This window comes from Belonocnema kinseyi, chromosome 1, assembly GCF_010883055.1.
Source record: "Belonocnema kinseyi isolate 2016_QV_RU_SX_M_011 chromosome 1, B_treatae_v1, whole genome shotgun sequence".
NCBI classification, from domain to species: domain Eukaryota; kingdom Metazoa; phylum Arthropoda; class Insecta; order Hymenoptera; family Cynipidae; genus Belonocnema; species Belonocnema kinseyi.
Window position 1 is genome coordinate 175,822,512 of NC_046657.1, and position 23,314 is coordinate 175,845,825.

At 34.5% G+C, this 23,314-nt stretch overlaps 2 protein-coding genes across 4 annotated transcripts in view; one reads left to right on the forward strand and one right to left on the reverse strand.

The window, feature by feature from the left end:
- Positions 1–23,314, forward strand: part of LOC117176134 (protein HID1) — a 124,426-nt gene that overhangs the window by 72,237 nt on the left and 28,875 nt on the right. For all 3 annotated transcript variants that reach the window (XM_033366209.1, XM_033366227.1, XM_033366219.1), the window contains one exon: positions 12,727–12,872. In XM_033366209.1, the coding sequence (XP_033222100.1) occupies positions 12,727–12,872 (146 nt within the window). The remainder of the gene's footprint in view (positions 1–12,726; positions 12,873–23,314) is intronic.
- Positions 2,342–23,314, reverse strand: part of LOC117176152 (mitochondrial inner membrane protease ATP23 homolog) — a 260,005-nt gene continuing 239,032 nt past the window's right edge. The window contains exon 7 of the mRNA XM_033366262.1: positions 2,342–2,396. Within this exon, the coding sequence (XP_033222153.1) occupies positions 2,355–2,396 (42 nt within the window). The 3' untranslated portion in view covers positions 2,342–2,354. The remainder of the gene's footprint in view (positions 2,397–23,314) is intronic.

The window sequence follows — 23,314 nt, forward strand, 5'->3', positions numbered from 1 at the left end:
AACCTTACAAATGAAGTTCTGAAAGTCTTCCTTTTTAAAGGTCGAAAATTCTTTCTGCGAATAAAAGACCATTCTAATGATCAAACGCCGATTAAAAATTATATTTTGCATCTAGCGAGAGCAGTTATTGCTAAGTATCTTAAGATACGTGTAAATTATAACTGCTCACTGATTGTGGATAAATCTCGAAGCGTTAGACAATTCTACGGAAAAATCTTTCTGTTTAAAACTGCTTTTACTGTAATTATACTTTAATTGCTGTAATAATTAATTACTGTTTTTACTGTAATTATACTTTCTAGTAATTATTTGTTTATATGGCCAAATTAATTTCAAACTATGTAGGCTGAACACTAGGGCGGCCCAAAAAATGACATTTGAGAAATTTCAACCGGCACGTTGACCAAATTGTTTTCTTAGGCCAATAAATTTACCCATGTTTTTTTATTTACAAAAAAAAAACTATTTTTAACCGTTGCTCTAGCCATTTTTATGTCGTATGGAGTTTAGAATGTAAAATGTTTCTAATTTTGACTTCTTAGATTTAAGTCTGGAAATTATAAGTCAGTTTAACTGAAATTTTATATGCTTCATCTCTTATCAGTGAATATTGTATTTATTGAATTTTTATATCTCAGAAATGTTTTGCAAAAGTTTTAGGCATATCAAAAATCACATAAAATGGCCATATTTGGAGGCTTATTGTAAGCCTCGGATATACTTCCGTAACTTGATATTTTGAAGAAACATTTTTTAAATTTTGGAGAACAGATTTCTAGGGGAAAAAATTAATTAACTTTTTATATAATTGAGAAAAGAGTAAGTAAAGCTGATAAAAATTGACACATTTAAGTTGAACACCGGCTGAAGGGACTGCAAGTGGACGGCTGCAAAAAAAGTTGACCCTCGGTCGGGCCTCTCATTGTACACCGTATTTGCTGGGCCCCAAAATACGGTCACTGACAGTGAGTAGAAAGGCAGAGTAATAATAAGTTAATAAATCTATAACTGCTCTCTGAGTCGGACCTGTAGCTGGTGTTAGACTTCTCTATTTTAAATCAGGAAAATTTAAAGCCCCAGAGCAACGGCTAAAAATATTTTTTTTTGCAAATGAAAAACATGGGTAAATTTATTTGCATAAGAGAACGATTTGGTCAACGTGCCCGTTGAAATTTCTCAAATGCCATTTTTTAGGCCACCCTACTGAACACGTTCAAATCACATAATCAGCTGCGGATAAAATATGTTGATTTTCAAAGAAAAACGAAAAAACGAAAAATATCAAAAAAGCAAAGTTATCCCTCTCAAATAATTCTAGAGAAGAGTCTCTTGGCACTTTTCTCTATCTCATGTTTCTTAACAAAAATCCGGTAAATTATGGTATTTTATGAAAATATTACATTTTTATTATCGGAAAACAGTGTGTAATTTTTGTAAAAATGTTTTAACTTGTCAATTTATATCCTTCTTGCTTATTTATGCCTGACTAATGTTCTATTGTTATGAGAAAATACAGTTAGACGGATTTATTCATTATTAGGCAAAATCCTCGAAAGAGGAGCAAGGTCGAGAAAAGTTGCAAGAGGCTTTTGTTTAAAGCTTTTTGAAAGGAATATCTTTGCATCATGGCTTTCTTTCGCATTTCATCTTCTTATTGCGCAAAATGTGAATATTCATTTTTCAATAACAAAAAGAATTGTTTCTTCTTTCCAGAAATTTTTTTCATGAAATGCGTTACGAGTTTTAAAAGTTTAAATTCTCATAACTTTGTGCTGTCTGAAGTTCTTTAAAAAACGTCGGCAGACGATTCTGTGACGTGAGCGTGTTCAGCCTGCATGATTTGAAATCAATTCGGCCACATGGCACATAATATGTATAAATAATGTATATATTTTACATATCTCTTGCAACTGTATGTATTTATCAAATAATATGCTATTATAAGAATTATATTCCGGAAAGAAAAAAGGTTATTTTTATTTATCATTATACAGTTCGATATTATTTATTACTTACTAATTTTCTTAATTTATATTTTATTTTTATTAGCTTTCAATTTTATTTCTTTATATTTATATATTCATTATTGTATTAAATATATTTGATTATTTTTATATTCCTTTATTCCTTATTTATTATTTTCTAATTCTAAATTTAACTACTTCATCGATGTCATTCATAATTAAGTTTATTTTTATTAATTGTGGACATATATGTGTTTCTTATACAAATTTCCCGAAAAGAATTTGCAATTCAATATGGTTGGCTCCCCTGGTGACTTACGATCAATCACCTCGCCCTAGTTTGGGAGCAGCTGGCTAGTCCCCTCTTGTACCCATGTCCATGAGATTATCCTACAAATGATGTAAACTTTCCCCCTCCGTCAACGTCAAGATCTAAAAGAGCAAGAAGTTATTATAAGTATCAACGGCATCAGTCGGTAATGAAGATTCTTCTACAAGTCAAAGCAAAATTTACAAACTCTTCCAGTAATTCAGAAAAGTTTTTACTCATGACACTTGCACCAAAGTTTGGGGCTCGAAGAAATTCTCACAACTCAGACCTCATCATTGCATACTCGCTGGAGCTGGTAGAACTCATATTTTTTTTGTCTATATACACTAGGGAAATATTAATCTGATACTTGATGTTGTAAAAATAAAAGAAGTTACCCATGATACGGAGTCTCCTATTGTAAAGCATCATGACACTATACAAAAATCATGTGTAGCAGTCCTAGTTCAGAATGCTGCTTTAATTAACGTAACTCATGTCCCAGTACAAATGCTCTTAAAGATTGGTTGAAATTGGTTTTGAAGATCACTCTATTGATAGGATAGAATATAAGGATTGGAAACAAACTGATAGAAATACATTACGCGCTGAGATTCCTGCTGCACAAGATTTTGCAGAAGAACTTGTTGAGCATCTATTTAAATTCAAGTCTCATTCTGTTATAGCTAAGTAGCAATCTTCTTTTTTTATACATCTACAGAATAGCTTGAAAGAAGGAGAATGTCTTATTTTATGCTATTTTTCTAAAAAATATATGTTGGATCATTAACAGGTATTAAAGAACATCAATTGCCGCTGCTTTACCGTGTAACGCGTTTTCCTCTAACTGATGTTCATTGCTGTCGTTTCTCCACGCCAAATTAACCTGTTGTTTAATTTCCATTGCTCGGTCTTCTGAAATGTGTAGATTAGTCCTGATGATCTTCACTTGATATCCCACTTGTTGCTCTCCCACGGAATTTCTAACGAGGTGGTTGGCTGCAAATAGCTGAGGCTAGCTAAAGCTTCCTCAGCAGTCACAGTTGATGTTTTTCTGCGGGTCATACTTTCTGAGTAATCATCCCTCAGAGTAGATGGCTCATTCCGTAGCTTATATGGGAAATTATACCTGAACTGCCTCAACTTTAAAAGTCATGTCTTCCGATTGTATTCAAATTTCCAGAGTTTGTTTGCCTATATGATAGTAGTATATCCACCAATTTATAAACTTTTACTACCATCCCTCCTCGAACTACAGCGGGTGAAATTTGCATCCGCCAGACAAAGCGGGTATTTTCAAATGGACATAACTTCCTTTCTGTTGTTTTTATTTTTTTATTTTTTATAAACAAACTGCCATTTTAAATGCTTATTTAACATTCTCTACTCTTCAGGCAGTTTTTAAAAAAGTATTTTTAAACGAAAGCTTGACTTTTTTCTGATAAAAATGCTGTCTGGCATTTTGGGACTGAAAACAGTTAGGTATTTATGCAAAGATATCCGAGCGAAACCCTTCCTCGTGTGCTCGGCCAGGTCAGTCAGTCCAGCCGATGCACCGAACGGCGTTGTTTCGTTCAAATTCGATTGATTCAAACATACTTTTCATTGGTACAGGAGCTTTCCAAAAATTAATTTCGGCGGGCCTTAATGCATCGAAAATTTTTGCATATAGTTATAAACAAATTAGGGAAGACAAGTATTTTTTAAGAGAGCGTTCAACCCCCGCCCCTCCATAATGTTTTTTAAGGTTTTTCTGTATATTTTCATCATTACCGTCACATAAAACAGACTTGTGAAAGGTTTAAATCAATTAACAATAGTTTAAACTATTCATATAAAAAATTATACAAGATTCGTCCTTTCTTTGGCTGGATTAAACTTGGTCTCGTGTATAGCCGAAAAACAAAAGACATCCACGTACATAGATTTTCATTTGTTTCTCATATTGTACCAGGAAACAAAAGGCAATAACATAGATTCTCATTTGTTTCTTGGCCTCAAGCAAAACGTTGAACTGCGTTACTCTACTCTGACTACAGTCTCCTGAAAGGTAAAAGCAGCTAACGTGTAGTGTTTAAAATTTTTCTGTGTGTGCTTTCTGTGATTTCTTGTGTTTCGTTGTTGTTACTTAGCTGTATACATTTATTAATTGTTTATCCTTTTTTTAGTTTTTGTTCATTTATTTCAGGTTATAAGTTCGTTTTTAACTCTCTTTGCGAATTGCTGCTTTCGAAGCAAAGTGAGGTTCCTAAAGACCTTGCATGGTCATCTAGCGCTGACCATGTCTTCGATGCAAAGTTTTTGCAGAAGATATGCAAATCCTTGCCGTAAGGAGGAACATGTAAGAGGAATTAATCTGAGGCTTCTAACGGAAAATCGGCTAATAGTGATTCCTGATTTGCCGCAAGGCAGTAAAATATGTGGTGCTTATTGAAAATAATGTAGAACACTCAATTTACAGCCATCCAGAGTTATAGAAGAGCCTGGTATTAATGTACAGGAAGAGATAAACGAGGATACAGATTTTTGCTTGTCAATGAGAAATGAAAAAGAAGGATGCAGTGATGAAAATCACTTATCGGGTCTCGAAGTCCTGAATCAAATAAAAGAAAAATTAGAACAGGAGGGCAACACATATTCAGAAAAGTTTTCTCTACTCACCCTTGCGCCCGTAGACAAATCATGCGAGAGTTCAGTGCATCTGAACGTGAAGCCAGAAAAGCGGAGTTTTGACTTTTTCAGAAGACAATCGAGGACAACATTTGGCAGAAGAAACTGAAAATTGGGTATAAACTTCTACGAAGATGACTAGAATAGTCGACAGATGCCAGATAAGAAAGATTTCATATCTGTCAAAGAATTAGACGGTACTTGTGAGCAAGTAGAGAAGAGACTGATTCTGTGCAATCTTTCAGAATTATAAGACAGATTTGTAGCCCGACATGAAAATGTGGAGATTGGACTCTCCAAATTCGCACAACTAAGATCAAAGCACTTTGTTTAAGCTGGAGCAAGTGGAACTCACAATGTTTGTGTCTGCGTTTATCATAAAAACCTAAAGTTAATGTTGAATGCGTTTGATATTTAACATTTAACTGATATTAAACATGTAACTGACACAGTGACGTATCAAGTTTGGCAGCAAACTGATAGAAGCACTTTGAAGACCGGAATAGCAGACACTAATGCTTTCGTAGAAACACTCTGCACTAAACTTAAAAACCTGAAACTTTACGCATTTTGTGCGAAACTACAAGGTTTGTTTGTGAAACACCATAAAGTTATTCTAAAAGAAGGAGAGTACTTAATTTTGCTTGACTTTGCTGAAAATTATGCTTTCACCATTCAGAATGCTGCACAATCTTTCCATTGCAATAATAATCAAGCAACTATATTTACAGTAGTTATTTCTTACTAAGATGGAAACGAACTGAAGCATTTTAGCATGGAAATCATCTCAGGTTGTTGAAGTCATAACACTGTAGCTGTGTACACATTTGAAAAGCTCATCAACGATTATCTCAAGCGGAAATTGAGAGTTGTTAACAAAATTTATTATCCGACTGACGGAGCTGCACAGCATTTTCAAAATAAATATGCCTTCATACATATTTTAAATCACAAATCAGATTGTGGAAATTCTGCGCCAAAAGCTAGCTTGCAGCGTTCAGCACATAATCCAATCCCAACAGCGATGGAGTTATTCGAATAGGCTAAGAATCATTTAAAGGAAACAGTCATTCTTTTCAGTTCGAAAAAATACGCAGAATTGTGTGAAAAAAGGCGAACTAAATAAATTATGATGAATTTAGTGCAACTTCGCTGGAGAATCATGCATACAACTAAATCCCGGTAGGACTGGCCAACCTGTCGGAAGACATGACTTTTAAATTTGGGACAGTTCAGGAATAATGCCACATATCTCGAAATAGGGTAGTGTCTGGATTAAAGTGTGTATAAATAAAAACTTACGGAATTTTCCGTTCTACAATTTAAATCTTGCACATTTTCCTAAAAAACACCTTGTTTCCAGATATAAATAAATGAATAATAAAACCCAATGTACATAAATACACTACTTTCGTGGGTTTTAGAAATTTTAACATTTCATTACACATCTTTAGCAACAAAATGCAAAAGGTTTCCATCAAATCTTTGATTATACCTTCACCTGCTCACGTTCGTCTATAGACGAGTCAGCTACCAATGCTACTATGTCTCAACAAATATGTGTGGTAAATATTAATAATGTCTTTTTCTTTTTTTCTATTTTAATAAATGTTTAAAAAAGTTTGTCCGTCATTTTGAATTTGTTTACCCACAAGTTTATAGCCTGCAACCCCAATATACATATACATACTATTTTCGTGGCTTTAGGATTTAATTTGTTCAAGTTATTCAACTTTAAAATCGATTTTTCGCAATTATTTGTTTTAACAAATAAATAACAATTTACGAATAGATGTTTTTAAAAACTTTTAATTACATATCTTTCGCAACACAATGCAAAAGGTTTCATTCAAATCGGATGGAACGTCGCCGGGAATCCAAGTTTTTCATTTTTAATGTCTAACGTGACTCTACTAGTGGACGCATGCAATTAGCCAGCATGGATTACGAGCGGCCAGTGGTCTTTTGGACTAGAGCAAACAAAACAAAATGAGGCAAACAAAATGAGGGCAGTCAACTGCTATGCCATCCCTGCCCTCACGCACTCCTTCAAGCTCATCAAATGGTCTAACATTGACCTTGAAAAGTTAAACAGAATTGTTCACGCAGAAACGACGAAGCACCGAGCGCACCACAAAAATTCAGCGATTGAAAGGGTAATTCTACCACGACCTATAGGGGTGTAGGGGCGTTGTAGATGTCAAAAAACTGTTGAATCACAAGTTATATAGTTGCGACACTATTTTAACAGCAAACGAAATGTTGCAGTTTACAGCGCCATCTGCAAAAAGAATTCAAACAACAAGCCCTTCAATTCGTCCACAGAGGAAGCCTTAAATATCAGAGCAGAAAAAATACTAGAATTATAAATACAATTGATACAGAAAGCTATCCATGTCGAGCACCTCAAAACGTTAGAGCAACATGAAGTAGATAGTGAGGCATTAAATATTTGGCTAAGAATAATTTAAAAATTTTGAAAAAATCATAGAGATGCTTAAATATTTTGACTATACATACGTGAAAACACATTTAACATACATTAATAACAATTAACGTAAATTTCATTTGAATATGACTATGCTATATCTCGTAATATACATAATAGAGTTAAATTTTGGCTTAAACTGCTTAGAAAGTTTCAAAAAATGGAATCGAATAATAACACGGCCACACAAAAAAAATGTTGTGGGATCTGGACATGAGATACATGTAACCATATGTATTTTGATGCGCTAAATTCAAAACCGCCCTCCGGATTTGTCTAGCCGGTCTAGGTTTAGCCTTAACTTCAATAAAACACCTTAAAACTGGCTAAATAGCTGTTTTTACGTTAACAAAGTTGAAGAAAAAAATCAAAAACCTACAATCTGAGTCAAAATGTACTCAACCTTATGTATTTTGATACGCTGAATTCGAATTCGCGACTTAAATTGGACAAACTGGTCGAGGTTAGGCCCTAACCTCAAAAAACTTCTGAAAATCGCAAATAAAGCTGATTTTTCCCTTTAATGAAAAACTTACATCTCAAATCTAAATGAAAACGTACATGTTCTTACGGCTTTTACTTCGATGTAGATGAAGGTAGATGGGATGAAGCTATTACAGCTGATTTCTGATGGACTCTAATATGAGAAACGAAAAAAAGAGGGACAAAAAAGAGGTACATAGAAGTTTTGAAGAAAAAAGCACACGGTATAGTAGTAAAAAACAGTTTAAATAGAATTTGGAAGACAGATTCAATAGAATCTAACGACATTCTTCCTTAGAACTATGAACAAGCACCCCGAATAGTGAGAGGCGCGGGGACTCACTCTAATCTAACACCCGCTATTTATGTGATTTTAAAGTGTTATTTGAGATAAGAGCCGAACCTAGATGTGCCGGTGCCAAATTAGACCTACTGGGTCGATGTAGGTTGTGAATTTGAATACATTGCAATAAAAGACATGAGAACATGTACGTTTTCACTCAGATTTGAGGTGTAAGTTTTTCATTGAAGGGAAAAATCTGCTTCATTTGCAATCTTCAGATGTTTTTTAAGGTTAGGGCCAAACCTAGACCTGTTAACCCAATTTAGGTTGAGAATTCTAATTCAACTTATCAAAACACATAAGGTTGAATACATTTTGACTGAGATTTTAGAGCTTTCATTTTTTCTTCAACTTTGTTCACGAAAAAATAACCTAGTTTTGAGGTGTTTTATTGAGGTTACGACTAAACCTAGACCGCCGGACAAATTCTGAGGGCGGATTTGAAGTCAGCGCATCAAAGTACTTTGGGCTACGTGTGTCTCATACCCAGATCCGACCTTTTTTGTGTGTGGCTGTGTAATTGGGAATGACAATATTGAAACCTATTAATTAATAACAAATAATTCTAAAAAACTATTGAATGGTAGTGTGGGTGTGAGGACACATACCACAGCTGAAGGGTCTACTCTTTTGAGTACTTGATGAATGAGCACACCCCCCGAGGTGACCTTGAGCAATGGTATTCCAGGGTATAATCCATAGTGTGCTCACACCCACACTATCATTCATGGGTCTGCCAGGATTATTTGTTATTAATTAATAAGTTTTAAGATTGACATTCCTAATTTTTATTCGATTGTATTTGTAGAAATTTTTCAAGCAATTTAAGCCAAAAACATAACTCTACTACGTATATTACGAGAGATCGAGATAGCCATGTTCAAATGCAGTTTACGTTCATTGTTATTAATGTATTGCAATTTTATTTCCACGCATGCATTGTCAATATATATCATTTATTTCCGAAATTATTATAGAATGAATCAAAATAATTGTATCTGTAAGTTATGTGTCCATATAAAGCCCGTAAGTATGGTTTAACTTTAAAAAATTACGCAAACAGATACCAATTTTAAGATGTTTTTTCCTTCTAGGACTTTTCTTTAATAGGAGTTTGCAAAATAACGTGTTAAGTATTGCGTTATTCTACGGCTTTCCAAACAGAAATTAATGTTCATTCGGAAATTTCAGACAGCTGCGTATTTGTGAAAAAAATAGAAAAAACAACTTTATTTGCCTGATTGTGAGAAAACATGTGTGTTTATAATTTGAATGAGTCATCGCTCAACATTCGAAAACAATGATTTGTTAATACGATACGCGTATATTTTGAATTATAATATTACCGAATTTACATTTCTTTTGCATCATGAATGACTTTTTTTGTTAATTCTGCCTGCTACTTCTATAATATTTTTGTGTGGAATCATACATTAAATCCTATTTTATATGTAAAATGTATAGCATCCTTGAAGAAAAAACATCTTAAAATTTGTATTGGTTTACGTAATTGTGTAGTGTTAAACCCTACTTGCGGGCTTAATAAAGACACACACTTTACAAATGCAGTTATTTTCATTCATTTTATAATTCAGAAGAGAAATGACTCGCCATGTTTCGAGATAATTGTGAAGATGGACCACGATGACGGTAATAAAAACGAGTCGGAGCATGTTCATTAATTGTTCATTGGAGGTTTGGACTATAGGATGACCGATGACTAGCTTAAGAAAAATTTTGAGCTGCTGAATCCAAGAGAGCCGTTCTACGACAAGAAATTGGAAGGCCGGAACCTGGTACCACTGTGAAGAAATTGTTTGTCGGCGGATTAAAGGACGACCACCGAGAAATCATCTCTTTCAGTATTGTAACGGACAAGGAGTTATCTTCAAATCCGTGTTAAACATGTTTATGTGAAGAAGGCTCTCAGTAAAGCAGGAATTGCGTCTGCGACAAGTGGAACAGGTGACGGCGGCGGCGGCTGAAGAGGCGGTGGTGGTAGCGTTGGCGGAAGAGGAAGACCTCGTGGTGGTAATCAAGGAGGTGGTGGTACCTGGGAAGCTCATGGGGACGACTGCGGTGGCAGTAGCGATTGGAACAGCGGTGGAGACCAAGGCAGGTATGGAGGTAGTTGTGGTGGTGGAAGAGAAGGTGGCTGGAGAGGTGATAATCGTCCTTGGGAATTGCAGAATCAAGGTGAGAGCCAAAACCAAGGTAGCGGATGGGGCGGACAGGGAGGCCAGTCTGAAACAACTACAACTCTGTCGGTAGAGCAGCATCCTATGCAGGACCAATGGGCGGTAATAGTGGAGCTGGTGGTAGCGGAAGCAACTACGGCAGAAACCAAGAATACGGGAATTCCACTGAGGGGCGGAAATTGGGTAGTGGTGGAGGTGGCGGAAAAAGATACTAAATTTTCCAGGACTCCCGCAATCGGTGACCCCCTACTCTTCTTCTAGTCTTAAATTCGTGTGCATTGTTTAGTTTGGAGCAGACAGGGCTAGAAGGCTAAACATAAGCAAGAAAGACCAGGCAGGACAATCTGGATGCAGGACAGAGAAGTGTCACCTGTTCGATTGCTGTGAGGGAGGTTTGTGCCCTGTTAAACGTTAGGGTACCTAGCATGAATACATGGTCGTCCTGGCGACACATTGTGAAAAATGAAAGAGTTGTACCACAGTTTTATAGACCATGCTCGCGCTGTCGCACCCTCTTTATGATGACACACACGTGTATTTATATTATTTAATAGAAAAGACAAACAGTGGTTGATAGGATTGTCGCTTTGCATTAATGGCTATCTGTATTCTGACTAAATATAGTATATCACATTTGATGTCATCTTTCCTTTCGCTAATGCTCATGAAACAAAGTGACTGTTTTTTGTTTTTTTAGTTGACATTCAGATGATTTTTAATTAACTAGATTACAGTCATGAATCGTGTGAATTTTAGTTTCAAATATACAAATACAAATTCAAGGATGCTGTTGTTAGGAATGTATAGCAGGCTTTGAATACCTGGCCCATGTATGAATCTAGGTTTTTAGTGCAAGGATGATAAGAATTCTTGATAATACGCGTGTGGTGGAAGTCGATTCTTATGTTGGCCAAAGAATTAAGAAAAGAGGAGGAGTACCAGAAAGAGAGTGAGGAAATGAAAAAGCTATCTGACAGACAGATGAGCGTTTCAAGACCATTTTGTAGGTCATCTAGGTTAATCGAATTATTTTAAGTTGTAAAGTCCTATTTACTAAAACTAAGCATAACCTATTCCACGTCACTTCTTTAATTGAAGCAATTTTTATTGAATTTGCAGGTTAAGATTGAGATGCGTATTAAAGTGAAAGTATTAAACTGAAAGGTTGAGAATTTTAAATTTTCGCTCGTTTCAAGGGACATTTTTTTTAGAATCGTATCATAATCTTGTGAATTTTTAAAATCTTTCGCTCTTCCATGAAATTTGGCTTTCAATTTAAGGTATGTACTTGTTGGACTCATTTGTTAAGTCCACAAATTTATTCATTTTTTCGATGGCCATCGAGTCAAGGCTATCAAGTTTCGGCTGAAGTTGCCACAACGTGAGAAATACTAACTTCTTAGATTTACAGAAAACTTATTTTAATAAAAAAGGGAAACTTCATTTGTGAAAAATTTCGATCCTCTGTATTAATAGTACCACTAAAAAATTCAAGAATAAAATTTGTCTAAAGAAAATTCAATTGTATACGGATAAGCAGGATTGACAAATAAGGCTGTAGGCTATCTAGGTTATCACTCGTTTTATAATAAAATTATTTAGTGAATTATTACTTATGTATGAAATAATTACTTGTTTCGACTATCATGTTTTTTTAGAAAGTGTTTATAATTTTGTTTTACAAAAGGAATATTTGTAGATTCTACAAATATACCATGTATTAGGTGGAATACACAATATGTATCTTTGATTTCTTTCAATAAAATGTTATTGTAATTTAATATATTATGTTAATATATTTATTAATATACGAGAACTATAATTATCTTAGACGTCCTCCTTTCGCTGATATCAGCAGGCTCATTATATATAATGTAATCTTCAGTTATCGATTGCAAAACATTCTTGTATTAAATGAAAAAAGAAAACTTTTCTTTTGAAAAATTTTGGTCCCCTGCATCATCGATAACAGTAAAAAATTTCATACACAAAATACTGCGCTGAATAAACGCCTTTTTCAAACAAGCCCTGAAACAACAGATTATTCCACTCCGACGTCAATATGCAGTCCGTCCTGCAAAGGCGCTGAAAATGAGAGTTGATAAATTTATTCTACCCTGCCACTGCGCGATCGTTTCCGTAAAACTATAATCATTTATACATATGTGCAAGTTAATTAATATTGACATTATTTAAGAATTTCTTAATTTTATCATGATAAACAAAATATGAATAATAGGAATATAAATTTCTGATCTTACAACTTTTAGGTATTGAAAATATGACAGAAAAAGAGTCTGCCCATCCTCTGAGTCCCTCTGTGGATGTTGATAGTTCTGAAGAAATAAGTCGCCGAGACTCAAAAACCCTCTCTGAAGAATCGTCTAGTTTCTGCAAAACTAACTTTATCGTATCAGTAAGTAATGATTTTCTTATCTCATCATGTAGTTATTTTTCCCAACTTATGCAATAGTATGATAGCACTTTTCAGTAAGAATTATATTCTTGAAAAAGGAATGACAAGGTAGCCGCAGGTCAAGGAGGACCTGAAAGTCAGGAAAAATTCAGGGATTAAAAAAAAAACTTCGAAAAGTCAGGAAGTTTTTCTAATTGGCACTTAACATAAATGTCAAAAATAGGAAATTCATTTTTTTAAAATTCTAATTCTATTCTTTAAATAATGATGATCAGTGAAATTTCAAAATTGGTACACGAGATTGCCAAAGTGTTGACAATTACACGTATGGAGCAGGTTTTATCGTTCTGGAACCTTATATTGATCAACAGAATTTTGCGTAGGTGAAATGTAGTTCAGGCGTAGGTATGTACTAGATACTGTATTGATTACCAAAGACAATATTATTGTGTTGAATTTATGCTTTATTTCGGGTGATCCCGGTTCTTTCGTTATCCGCCATGTACTAAGTTGAGTGCAGGATGAGTTAAAGATGTTTTAAATGTTATCATTTTGTAGTATGCACAAAATTAGGTGCATGGTCTACTTTAGAGTTCGTCCTTTACTACTTTTGTCCTTATGCAGCGGCCGGTAGCATCAGAGAAGCCATTAATCGCCTCTGCAAGCTTTTTTAGAGCTACAGTCAAAGGGGAAAGAAACAGCAGACTTAAGAATGTTACAGCCTAATGTGTTGTTGGCAGTTATTTCTTAGTTGCACTTTTATACGAAACTTTTTACACCTGGCTGTCCCAGTATAATATATCTTCAGTCATTTATGCATTTCATGAAGCCGCCAAGTGATCTGGTAAGAGTATTATGCCTTTATGACATATTGAGAAAACTGGTTTTCTTTTTATCCTGTCATTCATGGGCAGGATTGTAGCCAAGTGCATGATGAGCGGATCTATAGCTTACGGTGGGATCACAACAACCAGAACCCCTGTAAAAGTACATAGAAAAATTTCCATAAGTACTTGCGCAGGAATCGTATCTCGGACCTCAAGCAGGAAGTCCTAGCACCTTCAATGCCTATTATTATTGTGTCTCTTAAACTTTTTGGATGAATCTTGTTTTTGATTGTCAGCTACGGACACAATCAAGTGGCTGAGGAGATAAAATTGTCCTACCACTGTGGTCTAATTCCTGGTGATCTAAAAAATTTTATACAATGCGACAGGTTTTTATTAAAATCGCTCTTTGAGCTGCTGCTAGTACCCTACTGAATTCTAAATGTTCGGTTTATTAAACCCGCTCTCAGAGCTGTTGGTAGTATCGTACTTAATCCTAAATGTTCGAGATTTTCAGTAAATCTTGCGTACACATTGCCTGTAGACAAAATCACAATAGTATGCATAAATTCACGATTTCATATTCCTTTATATTGTTTTGACTTTACGCCTTAGCTCGCTATGCTTATGGATCTTGGTTGTATGGGTTGCCTGCAAATTTCGGTTTAAAGAACAAAACATTTCCATTATACAGATGTATTTGCAATAATTTCTGGCTTTGAAGACCCTGTTCTACATCGTAATTATGAATCCTTCTGTTTCTGAAAAGAAGATGCTCTTTTTCAGTCAGATATGGGATGCCTCACTATCCACTGCATGTTGATCTAATTTTAGGGGGTACCTGCTGTGGATAGCTTTTTGTTTTCGTTGCATTTCCAATTCCTTTATGGTTTCTGTTCTGATATTCAAAACCTTATCCGAGGACAAATGCAACGCATGTCATCGAAATCCGCTTCGCAGATCGTGTTGGAAAGCGCAACATCTCGCATGCTGTTAAAATAGTCTCGCAACTGTATAAATTGTGGTTTACATAGTTTTTTGACATCTGCAAGCTGTTTTCTCTGTTTTCGACCATTTGATCAACCTAGATATTTATATGACTCGCCCTCAGCCATTGTATTGATTACTTATCGTCCTCGTGCTGTAGCTCTGCGGGTCCTAATTCTTATCATATTAAATGGATGCTATTCAGTGTTTTTCTCAATGGTTTCAACGCTAAATAGCACCATAATGCACAGAAGCAGACTCCTTGAAAGATTCGCGTCGTAATGCGCATTAATATATTTATCTTTGAAAGTCTATGATGCGTGTGCAGGTTTGAAAAATGGTATAAGACTTCAAGCAAATATGCATGCGACAGGGAAGGCAACGCTTGCCGGGTTCGGACAGTGGAACAAAGGTAATATTTGTTTCAAAATCGTAGAACATTTACCTGGATAACCTCGAGGAATAATTTTTTTTAATTGCAGATGAATACCTGCAGAATGTAGGAATATTACGGAAATAATGCAAAAAATTATTTTTGACCCTGAAAATCTAGGTTTAAGGCATCTGATAGTTAGAAAATTATCAATTTTACCAGTTTTAGGTTCCCCCAGATTTTTTCCTAGAATGATACATATTTTGTCCTAAAAATTTAGGACGTGATAGCGAACATTCTAGCGGATGTCCCCGCACATTTTTTGTGGGTTAATTTAAAAAAATTTTATTTTGCTAATTTTGATTCATTTGTGTAGCGCTTAGGAATTAGTATAGATTTTATCAGTGTTAGATTCATTCGGCTTTTTTCCTATAATAATACAGATTTTGTCCTCACTCTGGGGACTGTTAGCAAACATTCTAACGGACATCCCCGCACACTTTTTTGTGGGTTAATTCAAAAAAATTTAATTTTGCTAAATGTGTGTGTATTTCGAGGTTATGTGTCTTACAATTTTCTCCCATAATTATTCTTGAGTGCTATTGACAGCATCGGTACGACAGAGACCTACATTATCGCAATGAGAGAGAGCTCAAAAACGATCGTAACCTCAAAATAGTGCACATGCATAACATTTTGTTTAGCGGGGGGAACTGTACCCGATTGACCACACGACGAAGTATCACATCCCCTTAAAGTTGATATTGTTTTAAACGAATTTCAGATTATCGATTACATCGTGGGCTCTGATAAGGCGCTTTACTTGATGCACATTTTTTAAATGTATTTTTTCCTGCTGATTCTAAATCTGCCCTGTACGTTTAGCTAGGACTTTCTGGTTCTAAGAAAAAGGCGATTGAATTTTATGCTCGATTTTTCTTACAACTCCCTTATGAAAAAGAAGTATTGGTAAGTGTAGGATCCAGTACTTTTTTCTGGAAGAAGTATTGGATTTCTAATACTTATTCGCTAAAAAAGTATTAGATCCAATACTTACCAATACTTTTTTTCATAAAGACTGAACTATTTCCACCGATTTGTATGTGATCATTCATGGTACTTTAAGATTTTTGGGTTCCTTTATTTCAATTTCGAGGTCAAACTATCAAAATCAAAATGGCGGATCCAATACGGCTGATCAAACATGATAAACAATACCGATAAGGTTAAAATTTGCTATTACAAAAGTTTCTTAGGTCACTTATCTCCAATATGAGGTCAAACTGTCAACATTCAAAATGGCACAAATATGGCTGGCGGGTGAAGCCTGTTCGAACAACGCCGATCACGCATTCAATATAGCTGATAACATCTTTAAATACCATACGACATGACTTTAAATTACCTTTCATTGTTTAAAAACATTAATATGAGAGCCATTATGAAGTAGTTACTTTTATAAATGTTGCCATACTTAATAAATTTGATCAAAAATATCAATTGTTTTAACAGAAAATAAATGTTGTTGGTTCATGATACGTTATTGAATAGAAAACGATATATTTTTATTTTTGTTATAAGGAGATTCAATTGTATAATATTTTTGCATACAGAAATAATCTAAAGTAAGGTTTTTCAAGTTTCAATATGTTACTCTTAATAGAAAATTGCCTTTAAATAATACAATATTTTAGATTGCTTGTACTTTTTTTCTGAAAGATTATCGAAATTTGAATGTGAGAAGCAATAGAAATTGAGTAGAAAATTTTTGCTGAATAGCCAGAGAATTTCCTTTGCCAATGGCTTATTATTCGGAGGATGCGAACAAATCCTCACATAGGCTGTATCGAAAAAATATGGTCTTGCAGACACGTCAAAACAGCAGAAAAATAAGACAGTAGATTATTTCCATCGTGCTGTATATCTTAAAGACCGAAACATTCCTATGATTATGGTAAGAAATCGTTTGCAAATATGCAAGAAACCAAATTCTGCATGGACTGTGAAGAGATTTATAGCAGACGAGTAAGCAAATTCATAGAAGTCACTGCTGTTTATTTTGTTGAGAAGTATCTACCTTTGACTTCGTGAATATGTTATACCCAACTTTTTGGATGCGACTGATATCAGTGAAAAATTTTTTGTTTTTGTAAGAGCAACAAATGTGGAGAAAATTACGCTAATCGAAGCCTAGATTTTAAAAGTCAACTTTCAGCTGTTCCTGAAGTCGCAAAACAGTCCGACAAAAATGGAAAAAATTCAAGTGGAGTCCGTGTCTATTTGGGAACGGAAACCAGCTTTGAAAATCAAAAAATTTACAAAATTGTGGTCACCAGATTTGTTAATGCAAGAAAAAAATATCTCCGGTTTGAAAAGAGATATCGAGACGAATCAAGACTTGAAAGAAAGTGTTTCGTATGCTGATAAAGCTCGGACCAATAAAAATTCGATAAAAGTGTAAGTTTATCTGTAAAATGAGTTCGCATAATTTGGACCTTAATGAGCTATGTTAAAGTCTCTTGAGGATATAATGTACAAGAAAAGAGGTTGAAGGGTGTCCATTGCCTGGCTGCTCATTGCCGCTCGAAGCCTTTTGAAAAAAGGGGTCTGCTTCTGTACGGTCCCGTGCAGTGTGTAAGTATTGGCCGATGACGAGACCTGGCCATGTGGTATATTATACAGCAGAGGTTTCCACAAGCCACAGGTGCAGTACTACCCAAGATCGCCCGGCTTTCCTCAAGATTTACGATTTTTTTCGAGAGGAAACTGAGAAAAAAGTCATGACAATCTGAAAAAAATCTCGTTTCTAATGCTGTACCTTAAAGTCCCTTTTTCCTGGTATAACTATAGGACTCGAAATAAACAGTATTTTATTTAAATTATTCAAGGTAAGTAATTGCCGATAATAGTTCACGAATAAATTTTTTTATCATTAATTATACTAAATAATTAATCAAATACTCATAATAATAAAAGTAACTGGTCACAAATAAATTGAACCATTGCATATAGTAATTTAATAAATTATTAGGTCCACTTAACAATTTTTAAACTATTCATACTTACAAATTTGTCATTATCGAATTTATAATTGAGTATGCGTTTTTAATATTATGTAATAGAAACTCAATTATGTGTGAACTTTTTGCTACTTTTTAATATTTTACATTAATTTATGGGAATATGTTGAATTATTCATAAACAAACTGATTTTTAGGGAATGTTAATTGCTGTTATATACAATTTACAATGCATTGGATATTTTATTTAGCAATATTAAAATAAATAAAAATTTACGATTTAATTTAAAATTTTCTATTTCAGTGTCAAGTTTCGAATAGTACAATAGAAAAACTGAGTAGATATTAAAATTGATAGTACAAATAATAGATATTAAATAATAGAAAATAATAATATTATTTATTATTTCTAATAATAGAAAACAGATTAGATCTATCCAATTGACCTGGGATCTCTCGCATATACAGGATCTATGTTTGAAAACTTCTTTTACACACAGAAAAATCTTATTCTACGCACACAGTAATGATTAACTTAGAATTACGTTTTTGTACATGGTGTTTAATAAGGCGAATGTTTTTTTAAAAATTGAAAAAAGTATTAGAGCAGAATAGATTGATTTATTCCTTTGCGAGTGTCTACAATTTCAATAATCCTTGTACTGTATGTACAGGTGCAGTTTTAAACCTTAAAATTAAATAATAACACATTTGTAAACTCGAAAGTAATATTATTTTATATTCTCGAAAATCCATCAAGATTACTTCTTTGATTATTTTGACTGGTAGAAACTTACATGTACAGATAACTGGTTTCAATAAACATGATAAAAAATAAAAGTAATAGTATGTTTAATCTGTTTAACAATTAGTTTACTTAGACATCAATATTCAATTAATTAGGAATTTTGGCTACTGATACATAAGGTAGTGAGTATGGCATACAGTGGTAATTACATGTATTTCAGAAGCACAGGGGAGGTCTCCTGCTGTGAGGGAGGTTCATTTCATAAAGAAGTATAAATAACAATAGAGAAAATACTTTTGTAAACATTAAAGCGCAAATTTTTCTCGTTGTCTTCTCACACATCATACTTTAAGAAGCCAAAAATCTGCACTTTGCGGCAAGAATCATCTCATTATGTTCGATGGTTTCGAGAATGAAACGTCACTATTATTTTTTTATTAATTTTATAACTGTAGGATTTACCATCTATTATATTTATATAGCGTAGAGGACCGGTGATTAGGTAAATAACTTTTCTACACAACACAGAAGTACACTCTTTAACTTTGGTTATTTATTGATACAAAACTCAGATGGAATCTAACTCTAATACTTAATGAATAAGCTCGAGAGCTAATAATGCTAGCGCCCACGCTTAGTAGTCAAATCAAACTGAAAAACTACGCGCTCGCACGCAGCTCGCGCGTCGACCCTGTAGTTAAAGGTGGGAGGAGAGCCCAGCAGGACCGTACATACTTGAATTCAGCAAAGCCTAATTCTTACACTCCCTCCCTTTGTTGAATTTAAGTGTACTACATTTTAGTTTAATCAAAATAATTTTAGCATTGATAATAGAGCAAAATACAGAGAGATTATCTTTACTTAATTGAATCTAAAGAAAATCAGTAAAACAACATATTGATTTTAAGTTGAAATCTTGTTCAAGTTTATCTAGGTAATTAGATTAGGAAATTCTTAATTTTCTTCTCTCTGCAAAAAAACTCGTTATTACTCTCCTGTAAACATACAACAACAAAAACATTATATTACAGCTGGTTATAAATGTAGTTATATAAAATACGATTCGTATTTTACAATTAAAATAGCATGTTAGTAATTTTGTCTCTTAAATTAACATGTGCTTTTTGTGGAAGAGGTTTCGTCATGATATCGGCTAAATTATCTCCAGTTGCTACGTAAAATACTTTGACCTTCCCTTCGTCTACACATTGCTTCACGAAGTCGCCATGAGTATCCGCCATGTGTTTCCTATGTCCTGTTTCTTCTCTTAGTGACATTATTTCCAAACCGTACAATGATCTTTTTAACTTACATACTTTTGTAAGTTTTGTTTCCTCCGAAACTAGAAGACCATCTGGAACTTCCATGTATACTTCTTCTGTCAGCTCTTCGTACAGAAATGCAGTTTTAACTCCATCTGACACATTTCCAGTTTATATTTATTCTCTAAGGACAAAACTGCTTTGATTAGTGGTAGTCGAGATACAGGTGCATATGTTTCTTTTAAACCATATATGTTTTTATCCTTGAAGCCTCTGGTGACCAAACGAGCCTTATATATAGTTCTGCCATCACTTTCAATTTTCTTTTTGAATACCCATTTAGAATCTATTATATTAGGTTTCTTTTCGTTTGGTTTAACTTTCGGTCTTTCAGTCAAGTCCCATACACTATTTTCTTTCACGGAGTTCAATTCGTCTTTGATCGCTTGCTTCCAAAGTTCATTATCTGCAGAATTCATAGCTTCTTGATATGTGGTGGGATCTTTGTTCAAAGATGCCAAAAGAATGTGTCCCAAGACATCTTTTTTCATATCTTCACATTCTATGACTTTCGTGTATCACGATTTCCTCTACCATTGGCGATGCCTCTACTTCTTTGAGCTTGATTATAAGCCTTCTTGGCAGGAGGCTAGCGATTGGCAGTGCATTCATTACTTTTATGATCAACTAATGCTTGCAGTTGTTACAAAACCAATAGTTTGTATCTTTGAGTGGACACTCATGTTGCCAATGTCCCTTTTTGTTGCATCGGTGGCAAGCGTAGTTAATGCCTTTTGATTTAAGAGGCACTGCTCTTGATGCTGTTGGATTTTTCCCTTTTGCACTTTTGGGATCAGCATCATTATCTTCTTGGATACGGCGCATAGCTTTTCTCAAAGCATCCATACCCATCTCTTTTCCAGTTGTCATTACAACTGCTGAGTCAGTGCGCCTTATTTCAGGCATAACTCCAATGATGGCTTGATAAAATGTTGATCTCTTCTCTTGCTCAGTCAACTTTTCAGGATCATCACTCAATTCGTGCTCTCGGATGATTTGATCAAAGCGTTCGCAAAAGTCATGAACTCTTTCTCCTTCATCCATCCTCAAGTTGTAGAGCTTGTTTCTTATTGAAGTTGGAGTTGAACTGACTTCTCCTTTTCGGCTATTTCTCAATTTATTTAGAATCTCTAATGGCTCTATCAAACCAAGAATTTTCTTGTGATAGTCTTCATCGATTCGGTTTATTATTATGTCTTTGACTGAATTTTTTCTAACTATTCAGCCGCTGATAAGCCAGTTGGACTCAAGCATCATTCTTTGTACAGACGTCAATCTGTCTACAGCATCTTTCATTATAGTCCTTGACGTTTGCTCAGTCTCAATCATATTACTAGCTAAAGCTTAAGCCTGAGCTATAGCCTTTTGAAGTTCTTCAAATTCTTTTCTAGAATTAAGAAAACTTGCAGTCTCATTATTGTTATCTCTATTATTTTCATTTTGAAAATCATTAGACATGGTCCCACTCATTGTTGTGGTTGCAGCTGTGAAAATAAAAAACTCATTAATTACCTGGATTTCTCAACCCAATAAAAACGTCAGATCTTACTTTCTCAAACGCACTCAGACTCAACTAAAAAAAATTTCTCAAAGTTCACAGCGCTTTCAATTATCAGTCAGATATAGATGGCTAATAAAAATTTTCTTACATGGAATATTTTGCACAGGATGAGCCTCTACTTCATTCCGTGCTCTCATGTACTCCTCATATTGTTGCATTGAAGCATCCTCATCAAAGTTATTAGCCATCTGTTCCAGGATTGTGAAACATTCTCAATTAGTATATATATTTTATTGTTATATATCAATTTATACTCAACATCGTGATTGAATTAAAATTCATCACTTATGCTCTCATCTCAAAATAATATACTTCTCAAACTCAAAAAAGAAACTCCTCAGAATTTTATTCAAACTCAAACTCACAATCTCTTTTAATTACTCAAATTGATACCAGGTAATACTCCTCTTAACTAATAGAGTTATGTTTCATGCTTCTGAATCAAAGCAATTCAGAAAAAATTACTTCAATCCGAAACGAGAAATCAGATTTTTCCACCGTGTATATCATACATGCACACCACTCGCCGATGCTCGAATTTGTGAGTTACCGCGAAAATCGGTCGGTTTTTGGCTGTACAGGCACACGTATGAGTCACAAATGGAATCCTGCTGATTTCCTTAGTCAGTGATCAGACTACCTCTTGACACAAGTTTCATCCAACCACTGATCCCAGAACGTATTTGCTCAATCAAAAAAAATTTACACGAAGCTACATATATATTATCTGCAGTGAATGAAAATCCCCAAAAAAGCCAGCAACTCGGGTATGACCGCAAGGCAAGCCATAGCGGAGCACTAAACTCAAGTGAAAACTCTCAATTCATGTTTGACAGAGAAAAAAAATTGAAAATTATTGAGCATAGAATTAATTTGAACTTGACTGTTTTTTTTTATTATCTCTTTCTCTCTCTCTCTCTCTCTCTCTCTAATCTCATTATTCAAAACATTGAATCAAAATTGTTCACATAATTATGTTTAAAAAATTTTTTTTATTAGAAATTTTCTCTTGACTGTGAGATTAGATACTCTTATATACTCTTGGAAAAAAAATTTTATTTCAACCACAACTTCTCTAGTGTAATTTTCATTTTAATTTGTTTCCTCTGAAACTATTTTAAGCTCGGTTGTAAGTGTGAGTTCCTTTACGCATCTACGAAAAAGAGAATAAAACGTAGCATGCGTGGGACCAAAGACACTCGACACTTTACATACCGGCCCGGGAAATTTCACAAGAATCGATAAAACTCTCTCCGTTTTCTCCAAGTGTTAGCCGACGGCTTTTCTATATGGAACGGCGACCGTAGGATGCTGCGCAACGCCCCGATTCAAGGAGCCGAAGCGTGCACGAGAGAGACCGTGACTCACTCAAGTACAAGGCACTTGAGATCGCTACGAAGCCCGTCAACGCGTACCCACATAAGCGACAAAGAAAACGAGCATGCCAATATGACGTGATCAAAAAGAATTTTTAATTTTCTATTATTTCGTATCATTAAAAAAACTATTTTAGCATAAAATTTAAACACAAATTAACGTCTCAGTTAAAAAAAATTTTGGGCCCTCACGTGCGATCGACTTTACTCGAACCCCCGCCGCTACGC